The sequence below is a fragment of the Pistacia vera genome, unplaced genomic scaffold (assembly GCF_008641045.1).
Source record: "Pistacia vera cultivar Batoury unplaced genomic scaffold, PisVer_v2 Contig447, whole genome shotgun sequence".
Classification (NCBI taxonomy): domain Eukaryota; kingdom Viridiplantae; phylum Streptophyta; class Magnoliopsida; order Sapindales; family Anacardiaceae; genus Pistacia; species Pistacia vera.
The window spans coordinates 202,827-221,145 of record NW_022196276.1 but is presented as its reverse complement, the minus strand read 5'-3'; the positions used below and the strand labels follow the sequence as shown (position 1 = coordinate 221,145).

The window sequence follows — 18,319 nt, the reverse complement described above, 5'->3', positions numbered from 1 at the left end:
GAAAACAAAAACTACTCTTGTTCCCCGCTTATCATAGGACTAACTACTTGTGGCGGGAATACTATGTTAGTTTTTTTTATTTTTTCAAGTTTTTAATTAAAGGAAGAAAAAGAAATCCCAAATAGAAAACAACAAAGCGAGACTCAGTAGCTTAGGCCTTAGGAAGTAGGAACCCAAGCGGGTCATGCCCGAGTCGTCACTGAGTCAATGCGCCTCAGGTTTCTGTTTACATCGTCACAAAACTCAAAGCCACGCTTCATTGTTCAATATTCAAGCTTCTCAAAGATTACCTCTGACTCGACCTCCTTGAAACCAGATCCCATTTACAATCATCTCTTACGAACTTGCGTCCAAGAATGCAAACACATCAATACCCGCCACCTGTTCGACGAAAGGTCTCAGAGACTAACCCACGCTTTGAAAACAAGCAGAATTGTCCATGCCCAGAGCCTCAAATTTGGATTTGGGTCAAAAGGGTTGCTAGGAAACGCTATAGTTGATCTTTATGCCAAGTGTGGCAATGTAGACTTGGCTGAGAAGGTGTTTAATAGGCTTGAAGAGAGGGATATTTTGGCTTGGAACTCTATTTTGTCCATTTATTCGAAACGTGGGTTGTTTGAACATGTTGTTAAATCTTTTGGGTTGTTGTGTAATTCTGGTGTGTTGCCAAATGAGTTCACATTTGCGATGGTCTTATCTGCTTGTGCCAAAGCAGTGGATGTTAATTACGGTAGGCAAATACATTGTTATGTTGTTAAGATTGGGATTGAGATGAGTGCTTTTTCTGAGGGCGCTCTTATTGATATGTATGCTAAGTGTGGTAATGTGAGAGATGCAAGGAGGGTTTTTGATGGGGCAGTGGATTTGGATACGGTTTCGTGGACATCAATGATTGCTGGGTATGTTCAGGCTGGTTTGCCCGAAGCTGCGTTGGAAGTGTTTGATGAGATGAAGAAACTTGGCCGAGTTCCGGACCAGGTGGCTTCTGTGACTGTGATAAATGCATGTGTTAGTCTAGGTCGGCTTGATGAAGCATGTGAATTGTTCGATCAGATGCAAAACCCGAATGTTGTAGCTTGGAATGTGATGATATCTGGGCATGGCAAGAGAGGCTATGAGGCAGAAGCGGTCAATTTTTTTCAAAGAATGAGGAAAGCTAGTGTTAAATCCTCACGATCCACGTTAGGCAGTGTATTGAGTGCCATTTCAGGTTTAGCAGCTCTTGACTTTGGCTTGATAGTTCATGCTGAGGCTATTAAACAGGGTCTCGACTCTAATGTTTATGTGGGGAGTTCTTTGATAAATATGTATTCCAAGTGTGAGAAAATGGAGTCCGCAAAGAAGGTTTTTGATTCTTTGGATGAAAGGAATATTGTCTTGTGGAATGCTATGCTTGGAGGTTATTCACAGAATGGGTATGCCCATGAAGTGGTGGAACTGTTCTCCACCATGAAGAGCTCTGGTTTTCAGGCTGATGATTTTACCTATACTAGCATTTTGAGTTCATGTGCTTGCCTGGACTATTTGGAAGCGGGTCGCCAGTTGCATACGGTCATTATCAAGAACAACTTTGCATCTAACTTATTTGTGGGGAATGCATTGGTTGACATGTATGCTAAGTCAGGTGCTCTGAAGGAAGCAAGACAACAATTTGAGCGCATAAGGAATCAGGATCATGTTTCTTGGAATGCAATTATTGTTGGATATGTGCAGGAAGGGGATGAGTTTGAGGCTTTTAATATGTTTCGCAGAATGAATTTATCTTGGATTTTGCCTGATGAAGTGTCCTTGGCCAGCATCCTCAGTGCCTGTGCCAATGTTCAAGGTCTCAAGCAAGGGAAACAGATACACTGTATGTCAGTCAAAGTTGGTCTAGAAACAAGTATTTATTCGGGAAGCTCGCTTATTGACATGTATGCCAAGTGTGGAGATATAGGGGCTGCTCGAAAAGTCCTCTCTTGTATGCCTGAACGGAATGTGGTCTCCATGAATGCTTTGGTTGCTGGTTATGCTCAAAATAATTTAGAGGAAGCCATTGTTTTGTATCAGGAGATGATGGCTGAAAGATTGACCCCAAATGAAATAACTTTTGCTAGTCTTCTAGATGCATGTGACGGACATCATACATTTAATCTGGGAACACAAATCCACTGTCTTATAGTAAAGAGAGGCCTTTTGTATGATGCTGACTTCTTGGGTGTCTCTCTATTGGGTATGTATATGAATTCCAAGAGAAATACAGATGCAAGTATTCTCTTCTCAGAGTTCAAAAATCCAAAAAGCAAAGTTTTATGGACTGCTATTATTTCAGGACACACTCAAAATGATTTCAATGAGGAGGCCTTGCATTTCTATCAGGAAATGCGTAGCCACAATGTCATACCTGATCAGGCTACATTTGTCAGTGTCCTTAGAGCATGTGCTATCTTATCTTCTTTGAGAGATGGTACAGAGATCCATTCTCTAATATTTCACATTGGTTATGATTTAGATGAGTTAACATGTGGTGCAATTGTAGACATGTATGCTAAATGTGGAGATGTGAAAAGTGCAGTTCAAGTTTTTGGTGAAATGGGGAACAAAAATTTTGTTATTTCCTGGAACTCAATGATAGTTGGATTTGCAAAAAATGGTCATGCAGAAGATGCACTAAAGATCTTTGATGAGATGAAGCAAACTCATGTTATGCCTGATGATGTCACATTCCTTGGTGTCCTAACAGCATGCAGCCATGCAGGTAAGGTATCCGAAGGTCGACAGATCTTTGACATTATGGTAAACTGCTACGGGATTCACCCTAGAGTAGATCATTGTGCCTGCATGGTTGATCTTTTTGGCCGATGGGGTTTTCTTAAAGAGGCCGAGGAATTCATCAACAAACTGAATTTTGAACCTGATGCTAAGATTTGGGCTACACTGCTAGGTGCTTGTGCGATACATGGAGATGATATAAGGGGAAGGTGGGCAGCCAAGAAACTCATTGATTTGGAACCCCAAAATTCTTCTCCGTATGTGCAGCTTTCTAATATATTTGCTGCATCAGGAAAATGGAGTGAAGTTAACACTTTGAGGAGGGAAATGAGAGAAAAAGGAGTGAAAAAGTTGCCTGGATGTAGCTGGATTGTTGTAGGACAGGAAACAAACTTGTTTGTTGCAGGGGATACATGTCATCCTAATTCAGATGATATTCGTGCAGTTCTGAAGGAATTGACAGAATTAATGAAAAAGGATCGCCATCTCCCTGAAATTGAATCTTTTTGGCATGATGAAATGTGAGGGGACCCTTGATTTTCATTACAATCTACCTACTTGAGCAGATGTGAAACTATTATTCATTATTCAGTTTAATGCATGCTGTATGAGGCATGTATTGATGGCAAGGGGATCAGCAGTCAAGACCCGAGTTTTTAGAGGTCTGAATATTAAATCGCTTGTACTGGTTTGCTGAAGAGATTCTCAGCATTATAATACTCGAGATCTATGGACTCAATGACCTATGCTAAATTAAAGTAAGTTGCTGGGGAGTTACAACGTGGCAGTCAGAGTCAAGGGACCTGGAAGCCAAGGATCGCTTTGCAATGGACAGCCTAGCATATTTTGGAGTTAGTTTTTTATCACTAATTCTGGCTTCTCAATTTTGGTGGGAAGAGGAGCACCAGAAGACATTATCTATCTTTTTCACAATAAGGTCTTCTACTAATTATTTTTAGCATGAATCATTGGTACAGTGGGTTGTGGCATTACTAGTAGGAAGATGGTTGATAGAAGCAGCACTAGAATTATAATATGAACAGAGTTTGATGAATTCCATCCGAGATATGCTGCTGGACAAGCAATGTGAGTAGGACATAGAGATTGATGACATAATTTATAGATAAATAGTTGGGCCTATGATTCATCAGATTGAGCTTTTGAGTTTTGGGATTAACTTCCCCCAAGCTGATGTGAATTCCATGGGGCCTTTATAATGAAGAAAAGTTTCCTAATTTTTTTCCATACTCACAATTGATTGATTGTTGGAATGAAATTCTTGTTTCCTGAAGTTAAATTAAGTTGTAGTTATTTGATATCATATCACTGATTTATGTTGAGTTGATATTCTGCATGTTCGATGCTCAAATGATTTATACTTAACTTGTTTGTGATTATTGTAAACAACATTAATTAATTCTTTGTATCTTGTGGACAACATACGTTACTTTACTTTTGCATGATCTTATTGAGGAATATCTAAGCATTGAACTTGTTTGATTGAGAGAAAAATTTAGCGTGAGTTTTGAAATTGAAAGTGTAAACAAATAATTGGGATTTGGGAGTGCTTTACAATAGGAGGGGTGATTTTGAAAAACTCAAAAAAATATTTTTATTTTTTAACTTCACATTTTTCTTGTTTTTCCTTCTTACCATAACTTTCTATTAAAGAAACAAAAACTACTCTTGTTCCCCGCTTATCATAGACTAACTACTTGTGGCGGGAATACTAGTTAGTTTTTTTTATTTTTTCAAGTTTTTAATTAAAGGAAGAAAAGAAATCCCAATAGAAAACAACAAAGCGAGACTCAGTAGCTTAGGCCTTAGGAAGTGAACCCAACGGTCATGCCCGAGTCGTCACTGAGTCAATGCGCCTCAGGTTTCTGTTTACATCGTCACAAAACTCAAAGCCACGCTTCATTGTTCAATATTCAAGCTTCTCAAAGATTACCTCTGACTCGACCTCCTTAAAACCAGATCCCATTTACAATCATCTCTTACGAACTTGCGTCCAAGATGCAAACACATCAATACCCGCCACCTGTTCGACGAAAGGTCTCAGAGACTAACCCACGCTTTGAAACAAGCAGAATTGTCCATGCCCAGAGCCCTATTTTGGATTGGGGTCAAAGGGTTGCTAGGAAACGCATAGTTGATCTTTATGCCAAGTGTGGCAATGTAGACTTGGCTGAGAAGGTGTTTAATAGGCTTGAAGAGAGGGATATTTTGGCTTGGAACTCTATTTTGTCCATTTATTCGAACGTGGGTTGTTTGAACATGTTGTTAATCTTTTGGTTGTTGTGTAATTCTGGGTGTTTGCCAAATGAGTTCACATTGCGATGGTCTTATCTGCTTGTGCCAAAGCAGTGGATGTTAATTACGGTAGGCAAATACATTGTTATGTTGTTAAGATTGGGATTGAGATGAGTGCTTTTTCTGAGGGCGCTCTTATTGATATGTATGCTAATGTGGGTAATGTGAGAGATGCAAGGAGGGTTTTTGATGGGGCAGTGGATTTGGATACGTTTCGTGGACATCATGATTGCTGGGTATGTCAGGCTGGTTTGCCCGAAGCTGCGTTGGAAGTGTTTGATGAGATGAAGAAACTTGGCCGAGTTCCGGACCAGGTGGCTTCTGTGACTGTGATAATGCATGTGTTAGTCTAGGTCGGCTTGATGAAGCTGTGAATTGTTCGATCAATGCACCCCGAATGTTGTAGCTTGGAATGTGATGATATCTGGGCATGGCAAGAGAGGCTATGAGGCAGAAGCGGTCATTTTTTTCAAAGATGAGGAAGCTAGTGTTAAATCCTCACTACCACGTTAGGCGTGTATTGAGTGCCATTTCGTTTAGCAGCTCTTGACTTTGGCTTGATAGTTCATGCTGAGGCATTAAACAGGGTCTCGACTCTAATGTTTACGTAGGGAGTTCTTTGATAAATATGTATTCCAAGTGAGGAAAATGGAGTCCGCAAGAAGGTTTTTGATTCTTTGGATGAAAGGAATATTGTCTTGTGGAATGCTATGCTTGGAGGTTATTCACAGAATGGGTATGCCCATGAAGTGGTGGAACTGTTCTCCACCATGAAGAGCTCTGGTTTTCAGGCTGATGATTTACCTATACTAGCATTTTGAGTTCATGTGCTTGCCTGGACTATTTGGAAGCGGGTCGCCAGTTGCATACGGTCATTATCAAGAACAACTTTGCATCTAACTTATTTGTGGGGAATGCATTGGTTGACATGTATGCTAAGTCGTGCTCTGAAGAAGCAAGACAACAATTTGAGCTCATGGGAATCGGGATCTGTTTCTTGGAATGCAATTATTGTTGGATATGTGCAGGAAGGGATGAGTTTGCAAGGCTCTTATCATATTTTGTATGATACTAAAACCTTCAATTACTTTGCGAGTATCAAACTCATGAAAAGCTATTGCTTTGTGCTCGAAGTAGAAACAAACAACTGGCTATTGTGGTAAATGTGATTTAACATTATTGTATTAGTTGTGACTGTGATCGATAGACGTGTGATTCGTTTCATTTCCTGTTAATTTGGTTTTATTTTAATTATCTTGGTTTATAAGCTTTGACAGTTTCTTTTATATTTATCGATGTTATTTGCCAGGTCATTACATACCACAGCTGGCTGATGTTCTGCTGGACTATAATGCACGTTCAACTGGTTTCAAGTTCAATATCAAAGGAGTTGCTGTAAGAAAATCTGGCATTATAAATCTAATTTCTTTGTTTCTTGTCGTGCTGTTTGGTATCTTGTGGTTGTTTTTGTTCTCATTTGATCCTTTCATTTGACTTTGCTCTGATTAGATTGGAAATCCACTTCTCAAACTTGATCGTGATGCTCAAGCAACATATGAATTCTTTTGGTCTCACGGAATGATTTCTGATGAAGTTGGTCTTGCCATCATGAACAAATGTGATTTTGATGATTATGTCTTCGCTAGTCCTCACAATATGACTGACTCATGCAACAATGCCATCAGTGAAGCAAACGACATCGTTGGTGAATATATAAATAATTACGATGTGATCCTTGATGTTTGTTATCCATCTATAGTAGAGCAAGAACTGCGGTTGCGGAAAGTGGTATACTTTATTGTTCCTTGTACTCAGCATATTTTGTTCTTTATTCTCAAGATATTCATTACTTGAAACTTTATGAAGAAATGAACAATTTTCTTTCTTCTTATATGTACAGGCTACCAGGATAAGTGTTGGAGTTGATGTGTGTATGACCTATGAAAGAAGATTCTATTTCAACCTTCCTGAGGTTCAGAAGGCTCTTCATGCAAATCGAACTAAATTACCATATGGCTGGTCTATGTGCAGTAGGTTAGAAATTTGCACTTCTAGCAGACATCCTCATTCTGTACACATATTAAACATATAGAGTAACTATTGCTGCATCTCTGCGTGAGTTATGCCTTCAGCTAGCTTGAACTAGAAAGTTCTCTAACTCCTGTTAAAATAAACAATGTAAGGTCTGTCATACATAATTCTCTGTGGAAGTTATTTTTAGCACTTCTTTTGGTACTGACAGGTCCCCCTGTAGGATTACCGATCATCCTGTATGTCAAATTTTTAATACATGACTACTTGTTTTACTGATCATTGCAATTTCATGTTTTCGGCAGCGTTCTAAATTATAGTGACACTGATGGTAACATCGACATGCTTCCCCTGCTCAAAAGGATAGTTCAGAATGGGATACCTGTTTGGGTATTTAGGTAAGATCTAATTAGGTAGATTATACGATCTGCTAACCCCACCCTTTTCTGGTCCTCCTTCACTAAACATTGTTTGGTTGGTAATGATTATCTGATTGTTAAATTTGATAAACTATAGTGGTGACCAAGATTCTGTTGTACCTTTGCTGGGATCCCGGACACTCATCCGTGAACTAGCACATGATCTAAAGTTCGACGTTACAGTCCCATATGGAGCTTGGTTTCACAAAGGCCAGGTACTTGCCCTCCATCAATTTCATCATTTTCCCTTTATCTATTTCTTTCCGTGTTAACTTGCTCCTAAATATCTATTTTCTTGTTACAGGTGGGAGGTTGGGCAACCGAGTATGGAAATTTGTTGACTTTTGCCACAGTAAGGGGTGCTGCTCATATGGTACCCTATGCACAACCATCAAGAGCCTTACATCTTTTCAGTTCATTTGTGCGCGGTCGAAGACTGCCTAATAATACTCGTCCTTCGATAGATGATTAAGAAAAAATGTTTTACGAGTTGCTGCAATGTGTTAGGGTTTCAAGTTAGTTCATAATTCTAAAATTTCGTTACTCGAAAGATAAGAAAGTCATCGTGTTTTCAACAATTACGGATACCCGAAGGGACAAAAGAAGGCCTTTCAATTGTAGTTGAGGAGAGAGGAAATTAAATATAGGACTTTTCTTCATTTTCATTGATGATAGTTCTCACTTCTCAGTTGTATCTTCTTGAAATAGAAGAAGAACATGATTGACTTGATAACGAGTTCATTTCATGTAATGAATGGGAGGATGTTTGATTATTTAACAGGAATTATGTTAGCTGTATTTCCTGACATTGAAGTTTGTGGAATTGAAATGCAACAGAAATTTCATGCTCTTGTTAGACATGATCTTCCTGCACTTATTTATTTGATCAATTGTAAGCATTGAGCAGGAAGCTCTTTGATTCTTCCAACTTTTTGTTTTTTATTTGTTTCCGTCGATGATATGCTCTGCTTCTCGGTTTGGGGTTATCCACATTTGGTTTCTTTCTTAAGGAGTATCAAAGAGAATGTTCTATGTTATAAAATCCTAACCAAATATTTGTGTAATTGAACTTGTTTGGATTGAGAGAAAATGAGATAAAAATTTAGCGTGAATTTTGAAATTGAAAGTGTGAACAAATAATAGGGAATGCTTTACAATAGGAGGGGTGATTTTGAAAAACTCAAAAAAATATTTTTTATTTTTTAACTTCACATTTTTCTTGTTTTTCCTTCTTACCATAACTTTCTATTAAAGAAAACAAAAACTACTCTTGTTCCCCGCTTATCATAGGACTAACTACTTTTGGCGGGAATACTATGTTAGTTTTTTTTATTTTTTCAAGTTTTTAATTAAAGGAAGAAAAAGAAATCCCAAATAGAAAACAACAAAGCGAGACTCAGTAGCTTAGGCCTTAGGAAGTAGGAACCCAAGCGGGTCATGCCCGAGTCGTCACTGAGTCAATGCGCCTCAGGTTTCTGTTTACATCGTCACAAAACTCAAAGCCACGCTTCATTGTTCAATATTCAAGCTTCTCAAAGATTACCTCTGACTCGACCTCCTTGAAACCAGATCCCATTTACAATCATCTCTTACGAACTTGCGTCCAAGAATGCAAACACATCAATACCCGCCACCTGTTCGACGAAAGGTCTCAGAGACTAACCCACGCTTTGAAAACAAGCAGAATTGTCCATGCCCAGAGCCTCAAATTTGGATTTGGGTCAAAAGGGTTGCTAGGAAACGCTATAGTTGATCTTTATGCCAAGTGTGGCAATGTAGACTTGGCTGAGAAGGTGTTTAATAGGCTTGAAGAGAGGGATATTTTGGCTTGGAACTCTATTTTGTCCATTTATTCGAAACGTGGGTTGTTTGAACATGTTGTTAAATCTTTTGGGTTGTTGTGTAATTCTGGTGTGTTGCCAAATGAGTTCACATTTGCGATGGTCTTATCTGCTTGTGCCAAAGCAGTGGATGTTAATTACGGTAGGCAAATACATTGTTATGTTGTTAAGATTGGGATTGAGATGAGTGCTTTTTCTGAGGGCGCTCTTATTGATATGTATGCTAAGTGTGGTAATGTGAGAGATGCAAGGAGGGTTTTTGATGGGGCAGTGGATTTGGATACGGTTTCGTGGACATCAATGATTGCTGGGTATGTTCAGGCTGGTTTGCCCGAAGCTGCGTTGGAAGTGTTTGATGAGATGAAGAAACTTGGCCGAGTTCCGGACCAGGTGGCTTCTGTGACTGTGATAAATGCATGTGTTAGTCTAGGTCGGCTTGATGAAGCATGTGAATTGTTCGATCAGATGCAAAACCCGAATGTTGTAGCTTGGAATGTGATGATATCTGGGCATGGCAAGAGAGGCTATGAGGCAGAAGCGGTCAATTTTTTTCAAAGAATGAGGAAAGCTAGTGTTAAATCCTCACGATCCACGTTAGGCAGTGTATTGAGTGCCATTTCAGGTTTAGCAGCTCTTGACTTTGGCTTGATAGTTCATGCTGAGGCTATTAAACAGGGTCTCGACTCTAATGTTTATGTGGGGAGTTCTTTGATAAATATGTATTCCAAGTGTGAGAAAATGGAGTCCGCAAAGAAGGTTTTTGATTCTTTGGATGAAAGGAATATTGTCTTGTGGAATGCTATGCTTGGAGGTTATTCACAGAATGGGTATGCCCATGAAGTGGTGGAACTGTTCTCCACCATGAAGAGCTCTGGTTTTCAGGCTGATGATTTTACCTATACTAGCATTTTGAGTTCATGTGCTTGCCTGGACTATTTGGAAGCGGGTCGCCAGTTGCATACGGTCATTATCAAGAACAACTTTGCATCTAACTTATTTGTGGGGAATGCATTGGTTGACATGTATGCTAAGTCAGGTGCTCTGAAGGAAGCAAGACAACAATTTGAGCGCATAAGGAATCAGGATCATGTTTCTTGGAATGCAATTATTGTTGGATATGTGCAGGAAGGGGATGAGTTTGAGGCTTTTAATATGTTTCGCAGAATGAATTTATCTTGGATTTTGCCTGATGAAGTGTCCTTGGCCAGCATCCTCAGTGCCTGTGCCAATGTTCAAGGTCTCAAGCAAGGGAAACAGATACACTGTATGTCAGTCAAAGTTGGTCTAGAAACAAGTATTTATTCGGGAAGCTCGCTTATTGACATGTATGCCAAGTGTGGAGATATAGGGGCTGCTCGAAAAGTCCTCTCTTGTATGCCTGAACGGAATGTGGTCTCCATGAATGCTTTGGTTGCTGGTTATGCTCAAAATAATTTAGAGGAAGCCATTGTTTTGTATCAGGAGATGATGGCTGAAAGATTGACCCCAAATGAAATAACTTTTGCTAGTCTTCTAGATGCATGTGACGGACATCATACATTTAATCTGGGAACACAAATCCACTGTCTTATAGTAAAGAGAGGCCTTTTGTATGATGCTGACTTCTTGGGTGTCTCTCTATTGGGTATGTATATGAATTCCAAGAGAAATACAGATGCAAGTATTCTCTTCTCAGAGTTCAAAAATCCAAAAAGCAAAGTTTTATGGACTGCTATTATTTCAGGACACACTCAAAATGATTTCAATGAGGAGGCCTTGCATTTCTATCAGGAAATGCGTAGCCACAATGTCATACCTGATCAGGCTACATTTGTCAGTGTCCTTAGAGCATGTGCTATCTTATCTTCTTTGAGAGATGGTACAGAGATCCATTCTCTAATATTTCACATTGGTTATGATTTAGATGAGTTAACATGTGGTGCAATTGTAGACATGTATGCTAAATGTGGAGATGTGAAAAGTGCAGTTCAAGTTTTTGGTGAAATGGGGAACAAAAATTTTGTTATTTCCTGGAACTCAATGATAGTTGGATTTGCAAAAAATGGTCATGCAGAAGATGCACTAAAGATCTTTGATGAGATGAAGCAAACTCATGTTATGCCTGATGATGTCACATTCCTTGGTGTCCTAACAGCATGCAGCCATGCAGGTAAGGTATCCGAAGGTCGACAGATCTTTGACATTATGGTAAACTGCTACGGGATTCACCCTAGAGTAGATCATTGTGCCTGCATNAGGTGGGCTGACGTTGTAGTTGTAGTTGAAGTTGAACTAATGAACTCAAAACTAACGGAGAGGAGTTTAGTTTATAGTTGAAAAGAGCTGGAGTTTTGTCTTGTAAGAGAATCCGAAAGTTCTCGGGCATAGCTTTTTACTTTGCACGATTCTGATTTGTAATATATTAATATTTATTTATATATTATTCACATTAATACAAAAAATTAAAATATTATCTCTAATATTTAATTCATCGTTCTTAGAGTATAAACTATAAACCCCTGATTATCATTTACTTCCAAACTTATTAAGGGTTATTATTAGATATTTTTCATGTGCTTAATTAATTTTAAAAGCATTTATGATTATAGAAAATAATCAAATATTAAGAGCATCTAATAGAAAGATTTTTAACACTTTTACAAAAATATTTTTGACAATTATAAGAGATGTTATTTTAAAGTTTAAACTATCATGCGTAACAAACACGCGCTTTCTTATTGATCCAGATCACAGACCTCCCATGCGCGCATGACGTTATTTGAGAGCGTACAACAGCTAGATTTTGATGAAGATATTGTGCGTCAGAAATCGGACGGTTGAGATTGCACGAAGTACCACAGTAACAAGTGAGGCGTACCACAGGGAGCGCAGTGGCTGAGTCGCTTAAGCGTACAGGCTTTTTCTTTAATCTTTTTGGTGTTTGTGTTGTTCTTATACCGGGCTGAGTTAATGCAGTGTTAGGACACGATCTACGAGGAGAATAGCAGAGCGGAGCTGACGTGGCATGTCCGGATTCAACGGTCATATTGTGAACATGGCTTGGAATTGTTTATTGTTGTTTGTGTTTGTTTGTTTGGGGTTTTCTTTTTTCTTATTTGGGACAGGGCAAAGCGTAGCCCCTCCCTCACGAGGGATAAGATTACACCCATTTAGTGTAATTCATGTGGTGTTTGGATGCCTTGGGAAAGATACCATTGCCAGCCCACTAAAGGAAAGTTGTTATTAAAATGTAATGCAATTTGTACTATTTAGTAGGGACGAAGGATTTATATGGGATTTTTTAAACTATATATTAAAAAAAAAAAAAATTGAAAGTTAATGGACACTTTTGAAGTAAGAATAGCACTGGGGCGCTAGGGTAATGATAAATTGAAATTTGAAAATATAAAGTTAAATCATCTAAGGAAAAGCAGGTAAGTTTGAAAATATACCACCAAAAGTCTGCAATTGGGGATAAATTTTGGCAGGACATCTTATTTAATATTGTCGAGTTGGATTTGGTGCAATTAATCAATATGAGTAAACTGAATAAAATATAACATTATTAGTGTGTGTTCAAATAAAGATGCTATAACCTTATTCTGCAAAGTCTTGACAAGAGTAGCAAGTGTGGTCTATGGAGAGCATACAAAGTTGTGTGGTTTCGCAAAACATCATGTGGGGTGTGATAATTGAGACTTTAGGTGTGTTTTCTCTTAGCACATTGACAATGCTTAATAAGACTCTTTAGGAGGGAGGTGGAGAGAGGTGTTCCATGAAAGGAGAGTGCATGAACTGATAAAAGTTATTCATAGTTGACAATGAAGAAGGGATTAGGCCATCCATACACAAATTAGTCGAGAATTAGAGTCATTCTCCTAATGAGTTCATAGCAGGATGAAACCAATGAACCTCGAGTGGATTAGTGGCGTATGTGCAAGCTTAACCTGCTCAAGTGTGATGTTGGGGTCTCGCATGGGTTGTTTCGCTGTGTCGAAACTCTAGGCCTGTGACACAAACAAAGAGTCTATTAAAAATAAATAAATAAGTTACTAATGTAACCAAAAAAAAATTGCATATTACAGTTTCACCATTATTTAAATAAAAGAGGGTGTTAAAAAAATGTGGGTTTATTTAGCTTGACTTCCATACTTCTCCATCAAATTGTTATAATCCGGTTTCCAACGGTCTAGCCCTTTAAATTGGAATTGGCCCATGCTATAATCAAAATGAATGTATTTATTGGCACCCACTACCGACTAAAGAAACCCTACTTTTTAATAAATTTTATAATGATAAATTAATCCCCAAATTATATTATTAAAATTAATTTTAATTTCTAATCTTAACAAATATTTTTGACACCTCACTATTATCTCATAAACCCTAATTTTTTTATGCTATTTAAATCATTATTAGAATAAAAAGATAATTTAATGGAGGAAGAAATTTGTAATATGATACGTCAAATCACAAGCATACAAAATTGCAAGTTTTTAATTGTTTCAGGTATAAATTTGTTATTTTTTTCTTCAAAGTATTGATAGCTATTTTAATATATATATTGGATTATTTGAAAGGATTATTTTAGTTTTAAAGTTTTAAGAACTTCCAATTTATCTAAAATTTTATTTTAAGAATAACAATGATTAGGGTATACAGCTTAAGTGACCAGAATAAAATGTTAACTCTTTTAAAATATTAAAAAAATGAAGGATATTTATGAAATTTACGGGATGTTATAAGAAAAAAAATTTAATTTTAAAAACAATAGAAATAGAGTGTCCCAATAAATGAGGCTTTATTAGTCCATTAGTATTAGTAGTAGTAGAGTGCAAATAGCAGTATAGCACCACCCATTCAAAATTTAATAGCCCAACATTAATTTATAAGACAATAATGTTACGGACACCGATTTTTTATACCGAATTTTTGTATCGAAGAACATGACATTCAGTCAAACGCGACCACATTGGAGACAAAACACATCTTTCATAAATAAACGATTATCCAACAATTCTAGACGCCAGTCCATATTTAATGGACGATTGTTTATCACAAATGGACGACCGTCCATCAATTGGGACGAATTTTTATACCAAAATAACAATGGACAGGAGTCTATTTCCTATGGAGGGGCGTCCAACTCGAATGGACGCCCGTCCATAATTTAAATTATAAAAAAAAAAAATAGAGCGTCCATTTTCAATGAGAACAAAACTTGTCAAATATTTATTTAAAATGAGTGGGTAACTTGAATGCTCTTGCTATGCCCACTACACTTAAAAAAAATGATTAGAAAATAAACACATTGCTGTGACTCCCAAACAATGGATGCCCGTCCAAAGTCAAGCCTTTTTGTCCATAATCAACCAACATTGAAGGTGGGGCATCAAATGTGCTCCTGCTATGCCCACTACACTTAAAAAAAAAAATGCTTAGAAAATAAAACTCCCAAAAAATGGACGCCCATCCAGAGTCAAAGGCTTGGCCTTCCATTAAAAATGATAGATGGTGAATTGGTGATGGACAGGTATCCATGTTATAGATGGTGAATTGGTGATGGATGCCTGTCCATAAAAGATGCCCGTCCATATTATATGGATGGGCATCCATTATTTTATTTCTAAAATTTTATAGACAGGCGTCCATATGAGGTGAATGCTCGTCCATAGTAGATGGACTCTCGTCCAAATAATATGGACGAGAGTCCATTGTTATTTTCGTGGATGCTTGTCCATTTGTGATGAACGGTCGTTCATCAAATATGAACGGGTGTCCATAATTGTTGGATGACCGTTCATTTACAAAAGACAAGTGTTGTCTCCAATGTGGCTGTGTCTAATTGGATGTCACGTACGCCGATGCAAATCATCAGTGTCCGTAGCATTATTCTTTATAAAATCTATGTCGTGCCCCAATCATGCATGAACACCAAGGAGACCCTAGCTCAAAATCACTTTTGCACTTTCATCCTTTTAATGTTTGGAGTACATTGCACCTATCTCCAATACTATAAAATACAAACAATTTAGTCCATTTAGGTGAGACTTTTCAATAAAAAGTCTATAATCTTGTTGTCTTGTTCATATATTATTATAAATAAATAAAAGATAAAAAATAGTATAATGGATGCCTTAAATTTTTTATGTTGTTCACTCGGGTTTTAGTTTTGATGAATTTTTGCATTTATAATTGTGATGAGTAATACTTAGATGATGTTTATATTTCCATAATTGTGAAATTAAACAAGTTATTATAATGTGCTAACAAAATATTATATTTGGATATCAATCATTACTTTTATGAAAATTTGAATTTTCTTTTTAAGTGTAAAGTATATTTTTTGCTTTTTTTTTTTTTTTAATTATATATATATATATATTATATATATATATATATAATATCTATATATATTATATCTATAATATATATATATATATTACTTCCTAATAATATGTGAATAAGATAACATAAGTATAATAGACATTTCATTGAAAATTCTCACTTAATTAGACTAAATTGCACGTATCTCATAATACTTGATGTAAATAAATGCACTCCTAAACTTAAAGATGAAAGCATGGTTGTTAGTATCCTACGATACCCGATACGTATCATACGATACGATTCAATACAGATTGCTAACGATACGTATCAGAGGGTGTATCCTAAACCATTCGATACGTTGATATGTATCCTACGATACGATACGTATCCGTTCGTATCCTTAAAAATATCGATATAAATCGATACGATTTTATTAATTTGGGTCAAATGTCCAAAAAAAAATTCGGGTCGAAATCGGGTCACCCAACCCAATTCACTAAAACTTGTCTAAATTTACCTATTTTGCATGGAGAAAGTAAAGAGGAATATGTATTGCCCATTTTACATGATAATAATAATATAAGTGGAGATATAGATATTGACATTGATCTTGGAATTTTGTGATTAATTTTGATTATATAATACCGTAATTTAAAGTCAATAATACCACAAAATTCTTTAATTAATCTTGGGGATTATATTAATTTTTAGAAAATTTTGATTATTTTTTTTTTTTTTTGAAAAAGACGTATCTTACGATATGATACGATACGCGATACACGATTCAAAAAATTAGGCTTTCGATACACGATACGATACACGATTTGATAACCATGGATGAAAGTGTAAATCATCCTCACAATATTTTATCTTTATTTTTGCCGAATTTTACAATAAAAACCTCCATAATTTCTTTAAAAAATTTCCCATTCATGTATATTAACTAATAAAGGGATCTCGACGAAATTCGTAACGTTATATTTTATTAATATTAGGTTGCATTTGGTTCAGGGTGATATAAAATTAATCTTGTAATCTTTGTTTAATTTTCAAGTTCCCTCGTTTGGTTGTCAAGTAATAAAATATTACGTAATCTTTTATTGCAAATAGTGTTTACTGTTGGTAATATAAGATTACCAAGGTAATCTTAATTTTGACCTTATTTTGCCCTTAATCTTTTATCATTTCGAGCACATTTGCACTTATATGTCTACCAAATAACAATTACCTAGACCTCCTACATTTGAAAATATAGCTAAAACACCCCAGCCACAAAAAAAGTTTAAAAGTTAATAAAATACCGCCAGCCACCCAAGACCACCGTCGGTCGCTAGCCACCAACCCTAGCCGCTGGCAAAAGTCATCATATCTAGGCAAGACCGACGAGATCTTGCCAGTCGTGTGTCGGTAAAGATGTTTACGGCCATGGATTTGTAATCCATGGCTAGAAACAACTAGATCTGGCCGTTTCATAGCCGAAGATGTGGTTGTGAAACACCAAAGATCTGGCCGTTTCACAGCCGAAGATGTGGTTGTGAAACACCAAAGATCTGGCCTTCTCAAGGCTAGATCTTTGGTGTTTCACAGCCCATATTTGGTCATGAAACGGCCATATTCACAATCAAATATAGTCATTTTTTACCATGAATCTTTTATCCATGGCCGGATTAGGTCTTACCGGCACATGACCAGCCAAATCCGATCGGTCATGCGCCATTACGGCGGCTGCTGGTGGTGGTGGTGGCTGGCTGCCGACAGTGGCTTGGGGTGATTCGGGGTGATTTTGCTACAAATTAAAGTTTTATATGGTTGGGGTGTTTTAGCAAAATTTCAAATATAGGGGGTTAAAAGAAATAATTTAAAAAATAATATATTATATTATTATTTAAAAAGGAGGGCAATTTAGTAATCTACATAACATACCCACTCATTTATCCTCGCAACCAAACATATTATTATAACATACCCACCAATTTATTTCAACCAACCAAACACATTTCTCTAAAGATTCCCTGGTCATCTATCTTTCTAGTAATACAACATTCCCTGAACCAAATGCGCCCTTAATATTATTAAAGACTAATCCTAATTATCAATGATGACAGGGGAGCTTAGAGCCTTTAGTGCAACAAATTATCATTTTAATCGTATAATAAGTTAAGAGTAATGCTAGGTACACAACGCAATCTCACAATCTTCTCTCATAACTCTCGACGTGGTAGGTTGTAAAATGGATCCCGTCTGTCTATTTGTGAGCTAACCAATGACAAGCTGTCACGTCGAAAGTTCTCAAAACTCTTGACGCGGTAGCTCGTAAAATGGGTGAGCTAACCAATGATGAGCTGTCACGTTGAGAGTTGTGAGAAAAGGTTGTGGACCTAGCATTATTGATAAATTAATTAATTCATTCAATCAATATAATAATATATATACATATATTTTATATCCAACCTGATATCTTATAACGTTTTCACATTCTTACATACACAGAAGTAAATATGTAATATTTTCCGACCTTTTCTTGTTTTTGAATCTTTGTATTGTGAATTAAAGTTCATTATAATATGTGCATAAGTCTCAAAGTAATATGATTCTTAAAAACTTATATTATATTTTATGTTTTGAAAAACAGAAAAATTGTATTTTGTTAGAGTT

At 36.8% G+C, this 18,319-nt stretch overlaps 3 protein-coding genes across 3 annotated transcripts; all 3 read left to right on the top strand.

Annotated features, from left to right (window-relative positions):
• The first annotated feature begins 169 nt into the window (after positions 1 to 169).
• On the top strand, positions 170 to 3,810 carry LOC116144562 (pentatricopeptide repeat-containing protein At3g09040, mitochondrial-like). The gene has a single exon (XM_031430008.1). It carries the CDS (start codon positions 208 to 210, stop codon positions 3,274 to 3,276), a length of 3,069 nt encoding a protein of 1,022 aa, XP_031285868.1. The 5' UTR covers positions 170 to 207; the 3' UTR covers positions 3,277 to 3,810.
• A 2,186-nt stretch (positions 3,811 to 5,996) lies between these two features.
• LOC116144551 (serine carboxypeptidase-like 42) lies at positions 5,997 to 8,272 on the top strand. The gene is made up of 7 exons (XM_031429995.1): positions 5,997 to 6,223; positions 6,327 to 6,459; positions 6,574 to 6,852; positions 6,965 to 7,098; positions 7,401 to 7,493; positions 7,612 to 7,729; positions 7,819 to 8,272. Exons 1-7 carry the CDS (start codon positions 5,997 to 5,999, stop codon positions 7,984 to 7,986), a joined length of 1,152 nt encoding a protein of 383 aa, XP_031285855.1. The 3' UTR covers positions 7,987 to 8,272.
• A 664-nt stretch (positions 8,273 to 8,936) lies between these two features.
• LOC116144550 (pentatricopeptide repeat-containing protein At3g09040, mitochondrial-like) lies at positions 8,937 to 11,671 on the top strand. Its single transcript, XM_031429994.1, has one exon. It carries the CDS (start codon positions 8,975 to 8,977, stop codon positions 11,669 to 11,671), a length of 2,697 nt encoding a protein of 898 aa, XP_031285854.1. The 5' UTR covers positions 8,937 to 8,974.
• The last annotated feature ends 6,648 nt before the right edge of the window (positions 11,672 to 18,319 follow it).